We start from the raw sequence: 9,804 nt of genomic DNA, 5'->3' as shown, positions 1-9,804 counted from the left end.
GACTCAGTAATGATGTGTGATGTGTGTCTTTTATGTATAAATGTTTTAAAGATTTAATACTTTTAAAAGCCACAGAAGATGGGCTTTTTAACCAGCTAACCAAACTGCCAGACAATCTGTAGAAAGGAATTCAAATGTTATTTCTCTTGTGTGTGTGTGTGTGTGTGTGTGTGTGTGTGTGTGTGTGTGTGTGTGTGAGATGATAGATGAACGGACTCCTAACAAATGTATGTGTATAATAATACCCATAAACTCGATTTGATCACTTATATAGCCATGTCTTTTGTGCATTTTCTTTAAATAAACGACTGTTTTCAGCCTGACTTTTAGCTATGTCTTACTTTACTGACAGGGATGGAAACCTTGACAAAACAGGGCAGATTGGTACAACTGCATCTGCAAACCCACTGCATCAACAGGATGCAGTGGGTTTGCAGTCAACGTAGCCTCCTGTGAATCTGTTCTGATAGATATAATGTGGTAAATGTAAGTGGTTAACCAGCTGACCACAGTGCACTTTTCTTCAGAGTAGGCCAACGGTTCTCAGTTGGGGAATTTTTGGACTCCAAAACCATCCAATCATACATAACATAAATATTCCCGCTCCTGTATGAAACAAATGTTACAGGAAGTTACCCTGACTGTGAAAATACAATCATGTTCCAGTTTATTTAGGTCAAAGTGTACCAACCGGTACCAACTAACTGTGCGGTTGGAAAATCCAGTAAGACGAAAGACTTCATTTCCCACAATTCTCTGCCCACTGTCGTCTCGTGACGTCAGAGTGTTTTCCCTTCGGCCAGCTGACCAAAGTGAAGTCGACGGAAATGTACAAGCTGATGGCACCGCCGTGTAAAGTAGCTTAGTGAGATGACAGCGGGCAACATGGCTCTTCACTGGCCTCCACTCATCAGAAATGACTTATTTTAGGGACGAGTGAACGCCTTGTCATCAATGGCTAGCTGTTAGCTTGTGTTAAACGTTAAGGCTAGTTAGTTCGACAGGGCGTCTGTATATTGGCTCGTTAAATCACCGGTGATGGTCTTCAGTCCTGTATGATGTAACTACATGAGACGCTGAGATGGAAGACAGCGATGGGGAAGACTCTGTAGAAACACTTGAGCTGCCTCTGGAGGTGAGTGAAGAAAATCATTCAGTTTTCCATCTGGTTTACACAAACAGGCTGCTTCATATTCATGCAGTCACACACACATTGTATGGGAGCTGCAAGTCATATGTAATGACTTGACTGCTCACTGTCATCTGAGTATAAGTCATGACATAATAATGATCTGGTTTTCTAGTGTAGGAAATGATGATTCTTTTTCTTATCGATTAACCTTCTGGCTATGTCGATTAATCAATGAAGAGTATAGACTGTAAAATGTCAGATAATGTTGAAAAATGACTTTTGTAGTTTTCCACAGCCTAAAGTCTTGTTTTGTCAGACCATTAGCCCAAAGTGTTCAATTTACACAATATGCAAACGGTCCTGTGATGTGATGTAATCCAGTGTCAAATTGGTGTAACCAGTATTTATTCACAAAAATCTGATTATACACAGGGAAACAAATGTGAACTAAAATAGAATAACTGTAATCCACTTTTGCAAAGCAACACTGTTTTGTAACAAATTTTACATCATTTGTCAAAATGAATAGAAAAAAATGCAGTTTTTAAAGATTTGTCCTGCTCAATATTGTCAATTTTCTTTTTCATGTGATGTTTTAAAATGAAGTGCACTCAGATACATTGTAGGTGGATAAAATATATAATATTTATCATTCTTTTGTGGTTACACCATTTTCGGGAGTATTCAGTCTTACTTTTTTTTTTTTTTTTAAAGTATATGACAAATGACATGAAACCAACAAAAATACTAAATGTACATTTAAATAAACCTGATGCTCCTTTTCAAACTATTTAAAAACTCATCTTGCCAACCCTTATTTGTCACTGACCCAAACATAGAAAAGCAGCTACCTCAGTCCAGCTATACACTGTGCTGTCATTTGACTTCATAAAATGCTGTGAGGTAATGGACTGAAATGGACTTCTTCCCCTCCAGGATCAATAAACGTTAATGTAATATCTTCCTGTGTTTCCGTCTCTTCCTGCAGATCATAGTTTACATCTTGAGCTTCCTTCACACCTCAGACAGAAAGGAAGCCTCACTCGTCTGCCGCAGCTGGTACCATGCTAGCCAGGACCTTCGCTTTCAGGTAATTTCCTCCAGAGAGACGGATGCCTGCATAATAAATACTTCAGACGGCTGAAGTGATGGATCTGAATAGTTAACCTCTCTTTCTGCTCGTTTTTTTTTTTCGAGCAGAGGAATGTCACATTTAGCTTCCCGGCTTCAGCCTCGTCTCTGGAGCTGGTCAGAGGTCTGGGCAGGAAGTCTCGCTGCAGTCTGATCATCAGTCAGCTGGATGGATTCAGCATGTCCAGATCTCTGCTTCTGGAGGTGCGTCACACTGTTCAAAAACATGTCACTACAGAATTATGGGGTTAGCGCTCCCAGAAGTGAAGATAAAGGCAGAGTAGTGTTTTGACAGCACAGTCCTTTAAAGTAGACATTCTTTTCCATTTCTCCAACTGTCCAACCTTCAAACTGACATAAAGTATATTGCTGCTGTCATGTGAAGACCTAGTTACTCTGATTTTAATTAGTGTTGTGTTTTCACTTCAAATGATCACATGCTTCTTTCTGGCTGGAAAAGAACCCCCCCCCACACACACACACCCCCTCTAGGGCTTATGAAGGCGTCCTGAACCGTCTGTCCTCCTGAAAGGCTAACGTTGTGACACTTTTAAAGATATTTTTTTAAAACATAGCCTACTTTGTTCTGAGTGTTTGCATGCTCTTATTATTTTAATTTCCCGTCATACTGACCATGGTGGAGCACGGTGGAAATTTGACATGCTGCGGTTCAAAGTCCAAAGCAGCTGCAAGGGTTACTTTGATAGTCTGTACATGTGAACATGAAAGCATTGATTCAGTCCTCTACCAAGCTGTAAAATGTCAATTGCTGCCCAGAAAGATAAAGACACAGTCTAATCTAGCAGTGTTTATGTAGAATAAGTGTCACTGTTGGATAATTTGAGGGAAATTGGGTGATGAAATCAACCACAGTCCATTTTTATGACAAGAAGATTGCAGGAAGTGAATGACACAGCAACTCTTTTCCCTCCCGTTAAATTTCCTCCAACATTTTGATGATGTTTTCTTTTATGTGCAATATTCTGAACTCTGCACTTTTTTTTAAAGAACTGTGACATTTGTTTTTATTTATTATATTTATTATATTTGTTTTTGTGTGGAATATGTCTGAGTGAATGTGTGGAGGATGTGTTCTTTTTTAACTGGCTTTTTTAAAAACTAATGCAATGACAATAAAGGCATTCTATTCTGTTCTATTTTTATCTGCCTCCTTTTCAGGTGGGGTTGTGTCTAGGCTCTAAGCTGGAGAGCTTGGCCCTGCCTGGTAGCAGTATAACAGAGGCTTCTCTGCTGGCCCTCCTCCCTCGCCTCACGTCACTCCGCAAGCTGGACCTCAGAGGTCTGGACAGCCTCTTCATGTCCGGAGCTTTCCTCTCCAGGGAGGAGCACAGACAGCAGGTTATTACACAGTCTGACAGCTGACGTCATTGTTTTCAATAAGATTTCTTTACCGCCCTGATAGTCTGTTCCAAACAATAAATGAACAATAAAACAGTAAAACTCAGATAAAGCCATCATTTTCGGCCATGGAGACACAATTGGGTCAAAGCAGCATCTACAAAAACTGAGCTAAAAACAAACAGTTGCAAAACTCTTGGATCCGATTTACTAAATAGCGTGTGCAGTGCAACAGATAGCACGTTTGGTTAGCGTGTGTTTTGCAGGTGATCTACTAAGAATAACTGGAATAACTGGGCATATAACAACAGGTGCAGACGCAGTATTTAAATGAGGGTTTTGTGTCTTTTTTTTTAAGTATATTTTTGGGGGCTTTTTTGCCTTTGATATACAGGACAGTGGAGATAGACAGGAAGAGAGACAGAGAGAGGGGGAATGACACGCAGGATAAGACCCCTCGGCGCGGGATTCGAACTGGGGTCACCTGCAACGAGGACTATAGCCTCAACACATGGGGCGGGCGCTCTACCCACTGAGCTATGCTCAACCCCAGGGCTTTGTGTCTTAATGGAGAGTTTGGATGAGCAGAAAGCCCACAAGCACAAAATGAAACCTGATCCCATGGAATTAGAGGTTTTAGTGGAAGAAGATAACAAATATATTAATTTATTAAAAACTATTACCAGAAATAAACTCTATATGGCAGAGTATTTGTGACAAAGTCAATGCTGTTAGTAAAACCAAAAATATGAACAGAGGTGGAAAAAAAGCATTGTCTGTGTATGCTGTTCTACCTCTGTGTCCTCCTCACCACAGTAACAGCAGTGATCTGTGAGCAGCTGGTTAATACTCTCCTTTTCAAACGTATTATTTATAGACACAGTTACCATCAGCAACATTACCTTCAGGTTTGGTAAATCACAATGCATGTGCTAAATGAATATAGTAGCATTTTCTCCTCCCTGTATTTTGGACACTGGGGTTAAAACACTCCATATTACACATTCATTATGACAAATGTACTAAATAGACAGTGTGTATTATCTTGCACAGTTGAAAGATGCAAGCTTCAGTGCACCGTGTTAGTAGATCAGATTACACATTTTTTGGTTTCTGTAAATCAGGCCTTAGATGTGCAAAGCTGGTGGTGGAGGGGAGAGAATACTTGTCTAATCAATCAATAGATGTCTGCGTCACAAGAAATTTATTTTTGTACCTTCAAAGTGCTTCATGTGTATGTTGTGTTAATCAAAAGGCAAAAAGCCCAATAAAATCAATTTGACAATCAAACACTGGGGGATGAAGGCACTGTAGTTTATATGACAATGACATTTGGATAGAAAAATCACCCTGATGGGGAATAGATAGATAGATAGACAGACAGCCCATACACATTACCTTTCATACTTATTCCTCTCCAATATATTTTTATTATCACATTAACACAGATTTATTGTTTGTCCAGCTGTAATAATGATCAGTGCTCTTGTTCCAGGTCAGTTCAGCTTTGTCTGGTCTGGAGGAGCTGGACCTGTCTGACCTGCGCTACCTCTCTGACCTCACCTTCAATCGGCTCACCGGCTGCACCCCTCGCCTCAAACGTCTCTCGCTGGCAGGCTGCCACATCGCTTTCGAGTTTGACCCGTACCGAGGGTGCCCCGTGGGTGCCGTGGAGGACTCGTCTGCTTTATTGTCACTTAGGAATTTGCGGAAGCTGTTAACGGAGCAGAAATCCACCCTGGTTTCTCTGGACCTCAGCAGAACCTCCATCACCCCTGAGTCACTACGCACTATTGTCCAGGTCAGGAAACTTCAAACCCCTACTTACAAGATACTTTTACACTGGTTAAGATTTAAGGCACGTCTCTTCATATTCTCTGTGTCCCAGGTTCAGGGTTTGGTCTTGGAGGAACTGTGTCTGCACGGCTGTAAGGAACTGACAGACTACTCGGTGGAGGTTCTGGTGAAGCACCAGCCGTGCCTCCAGAGACTGGACATCAGTGCCTGTACTGAGCTGACAGCCAGGGCTGTAGTGGCCATAGCACGAAGCCTGAAGTCACTGACGCACCTCTCTTTGTCTCGTGACTGGAGGATCACTGAAAAAGGTGACGAAAGTGCTGAATTAGCCGCCGAGTTAGCAGCAGAAAGCTTTCAGACGTAGCATCCATGTTTCTGGTAGAGGTGGTGACTTTGATTGACAGGTGACACTTGGTAGGGGGCGGGGTTTCAGCGGACTCGGCGGGCACTCCCACAACGTTTGGTAGCAGAGAAAGACTGATTTTTACACAACTTTGAAGCCTAATTTCATATATTTGGTGATTTTTTTAATCATTCAAATTTGGCAGAGTGGTTAACAACACACTTTTCTGTGGTATGTCAAACTCAGAATACATATTTGTTCTTACTTTACACAGACTTTAATGTATGATAGTTTATACGATCTACCGGTAATTGAAATTTGCTGAGCATTAATATTCTGCTGGATTGTGTGCAAAGCTGAGAAAAGCTTATGTCCAAAGTACAAAAAAGGGGAACCTGCTGGGGAGCATGAGTTTCCTTAGTAAAAGTCATAGCAATCTGCATGTGATATTTTCAAGGCACCCTCTCGACCACAAGTGGCGATGTGGAGCAGTAGTGTTTTTATGAGTGGGTCCATGCAGATCAATACACAAACTTCCAGTGTTTTCAACTTCATAATGATGGTTTCATGTCGTCCACAGGCCTCGCTGACTTAATGTCCGTGTCGTCTTTGAGGAGTCTGGATCTGTCCGAGTGTCTGCACGTCAGTGGAGCAGAGATAGTGAAAGGCTTGACGGGATCCAACACCGCCAAAGCCCGGCTGGAGACGCTCAACCTCAAAAACTGCACTTACATCAGGGTCAGTCAGCAGTGGTCAGTTTGTGTATTTATTTGTTTAAATGTAAAAACAACCACAACCTTGTTTCTCCCTCCTCTCTCTTCAGGACGCTGCCGTGTTCTCTCTCACGAAGCTTCTCGGGAATACTCTCCGTGAGCTGGACCTGACCTTGTGCGTCAATGTGACTGATGTGTCCGTGCGCGCTATCACCACCTACCTGCAGGGGCTGGTAGTTCTGCGACTGGGCTGGTGTAAAGAAGTCACAGACTGGGGCCTGCTGGGGATGGTGGAAACGACCAAGTGTGAGCCTGATGAGAGGGTAAGAAAAGAAGAGAATAACTTTCATGCTTTTAGTAAAGGGTGTCATAACTGTTATAATACTCTATCAATTTTACAGGGAGACAAGGGTCCCAGGTTCACGCGGACCTTTGGCAACATGGGCTTCTTCAAGCCTCCTCGTTTGCCTTTTGAGGAACGGCCCAAGCTGGTGACTCAGGATGACCTGGAGCAGTTTAAACAGCAGGCGGGAGCTTCGCTGTTAGCCCTCAACAGGCTACAGGAGCTGGACCTCACTGCCTGCTGCAAACTCACTGACAGCAGCATCGTACAGGTGGGAGGCAAGAGGAGAGGTTGTTCAAGATGTCAGAGTTTCAAAAAGATGAAATAATGGAGTTTATATTGTTCATTTCTTTTCCCAGGTGGTGCGCTACCCAGACCTCCAACGGCTGTCTCTCTCCATGCTGCCAGAGATCACTGACGCCAGCTTGTTGTCGATAGCCTGGCACTGCCGCAGCCTCACCAGTCTGGCACTCAGCCACTGTCCACAAATCAGCGATCACGGAGTGGCACAGGCGGCGCCGTACCTTCACAGACTGCAGCATCTCTACTTCTCCTGTTGTAACAACGTCACTGACAGGTGAGTGGCACACAACCCTGGGTTTAGTCAGCTGTTCAAGTCTGTAAGTCCGTCTGTGGCCCAAGTTGAAAGATGCATTTTCTAAGTTGATGACCTTTTTGAACCTGACAGATCCTTGCTCCTTCTGGTTCAACACTGTAAGCGGCTGAGAACACTCGACATCTCAAAGTGCAAAAACATCTCCGTTACAACCGTGGACCTCCTTCAGTCACAGCTGCCCTTTTTGGAAAATGTCCACTACAAATACATAGGTGGGATGGATCTTACTCTTACACTCTGACTGACTGACTGACTGAATATCCTTGATGATTGCTGGACCAAAGCCCACGCTGTGAGTCAGGCCTTTGCACATTTCAGTAATTTGCCCAAAAAGTGAAGGAACTGTAGAAAAGCTGTTGGTAAGAATCACCTCTTCTGTGTTGGGTTATACTACAAACTCTTGGATGAGGCTGATTTGGATTAACATCTGCATGCATCTGTACATTTTCATCCTACTGTTGTCCGACGGCAGAATCAGAAACATGTGTTCACTGTTGGATTCAAACAATCAGACATAACAGGAATCTAACTATCTTCAAAGATCATTAACTGTTAACTGATCGTTAACAGACAAGGAGAAAAGGTTTGGACTAATTAAGTTGAGTTTATATGGTGTATCACCACTGAAGGTACAGATTTAATATAACCAGGGTATTTAAAAGGTTTGTGCCTGAGTAGAACTATCCGTGCAAATGAGAAACGCAGAAACTTCCAGTGAAAAAGAAATATTCTCACTTAATTTTTTTCCTACATTTGTTTCTAGGAAGTACGTTGCCTAAAGGAGATTTTGTTGGTTCTATAAATGGTCTCATTGTAGCAAGATAATTTTATCTGTAGTTAAAAGGCTAGCAGGATCTGAGAAAACTAAATGACATAACAAACTGTCCCTTTAGCTAACCAAAGTGGCTCTGTTGGTAAAAAAAAACAACCCCTGCAGACTAAATTCCACTTGCTAACATTCCCATTATATTGCTTAATTTGAGAAAAATTCAACTGTGTTTATCACTAAAAATGCTTGTTCTCGTCTTCTTCCATATAGCTCTGATTTAGATTTTTTTCCAGATAATTTCTTGCTTTTAACACAATGGGAGAAATGTTTTTTTTAACAATGACAGATCTGTGCTGCTAAATTAAAAGTAAAAATGGGAAATGAAGTGAATCGAGAGCAGCTTTTAGACAAAGATAAAGTCCTTACTTAAGGTGAAGTGTTCGAGAATTTCGATTTTGCTTTTCGTATCCTCTACTTTTTTTCAATTTGAATTATTTAAAGGTGCAGTGTGTAGGATTTAGTGGCATCTAGTGGTGAGGTTGAAGATTGCAACCAAACTGAATACATCCCGCCTTCCCTGCCAAGTGTGTAATAGCCTGTCGATGTCTGTAGAGCTGGTGTTTGGTATTTTAATGTTACAAAAACATTATTCTTATTATAAGGTGATTATACACAGATGAAAACATACTTATGAATATTATATTCCATTTCTGCCAAGTCTGTTCTGCTAGATGCCAATAAATTCTGCAGACTGCACCTTTCTGCCTGAATTAAACAGACCACTGTTAACATACAAATCATGTAACAACCTTTTTTAATTACGATTTGTGTATATTTGCTTTATTACTGCAAAATTGAAGCCTATTTTAATAGTACATACTATAGTGTCTAAGTGAAAAGTCTCACTGGACGTTACCTTAAAGACCATCCCTCCCTCCTTTTTGTCATCATGGCCATGCACTGTAGCCTAATTACAGCAACAGTATCCCTTTATTCTGTACATTGTTAAATAATGCTGTACTGTTCTAACACCGTATGATGACAGAGAGGACAGATTATAGATGATGAAGAAATGGTTTAATGAAGAATCAAGTAGAATACATGTTGATTTTATAAATAAACCAAAGCCTGACTATATTTTGCAGAGTAAAACACACATCCTTGTATTTCTTCAGTATGAATCAAACTGTTTATTCATGTCAAGACACCCAAAGCGTACGATTCAGAGTGAATATTATCACAGTGTGTCAGGAATGCACTGCAGAGGACAATCTTGATTGAAATGAAATAACCCGATGACAAAAACAGGCAGAGAACCCCCAAACACACTTCATGATATACTGTAGACCTGTCAGTTCTTGAGTAGCTGCTTCGAGTTTGGCCACTGAATCCTGGTGAGAAAGAGCAGGTAGTCTCCATCACATTATAATTTATAAGTACCCTGTATAATACAGATCATTTCATTATTGGACCAGGATTTGATTCAAGTCTGTTCAGTCAAACCTAAACATCACTGATTGCTTGTCATATAGATTTAGAGTGATTATTGCTGGTCGTTTTTCTCATCAAACTGTTGATTGTGGCAAAGGTGCAATGGAATA

At 41.4% G+C, this 9,804-nt stretch overlaps 1 protein-coding gene across 1 annotated transcript; it reads left to right on the top strand.

The window, feature by feature from the left end:
* Positions 1–834: 834 nt before the first annotated feature.
* fbxl9 (F-box and leucine rich repeat protein) lies at positions 835–8,418 on the top strand. The gene is made up of 11 exons (XM_053319242.1): positions 835–1,135; positions 2,121–2,222; positions 2,333–2,467; positions 3,443–3,622; positions 5,118–5,423; positions 5,511–5,727; positions 6,343–6,500; positions 6,586–6,798; positions 6,877–7,089; positions 7,178–7,395; positions 7,507–8,418. The coding sequence occupies exons 1-11, from the start codon at positions 1,082–1,084 to the stop codon at positions 7,673–7,675; spliced, it is 1,965 nt and encodes a 654-aa protein (XP_053175217.1). The 5' UTR covers positions 835–1,081; the 3' UTR covers positions 7,676–8,418.
* The last annotated feature ends 1,386 nt before the right edge of the window (positions 8,419–9,804 follow it).

The sequence above is a fragment of the Scomber japonicus genome, chromosome 5 (assembly GCF_027409825.1).
Source record: "Scomber japonicus isolate fScoJap1 chromosome 5, fScoJap1.pri, whole genome shotgun sequence".
In the NCBI taxonomy this organism is placed as follows: domain Eukaryota; kingdom Metazoa; phylum Chordata; class Actinopteri; order Scombriformes; family Scombridae; genus Scomber; species Scomber japonicus.
Note: the sequence above shows the minus strand (reverse complement) of the source record. Positions and strands in the feature narration are given on the sequence as shown.

Excerpts from the sequence above, each read along its gene's own strand:
- fbxl9 (XM_053319242.1), top strand. The coding sequence starts at position 1,082 with ATGGAAGACAGCGATGGGGAAGACTCTGTAGAAACACTTGAGCTGCCT. Across the intron at positions 6,501-6,585 it reads AAAACTGCACTTACATCAGG|GACGCTGCCGTGTTCTCTCT; the intron begins GTCAGTCAGCAG and ends CTCTCTCTTCAG. Across the intron at positions 7,090-7,177 it reads CTGACAGCAGCATCGTACAG|GTGGTGCGCTACCCAGACCT; the intron begins GTGGGAGGCAAG and ends TTCTTTTCCCAG.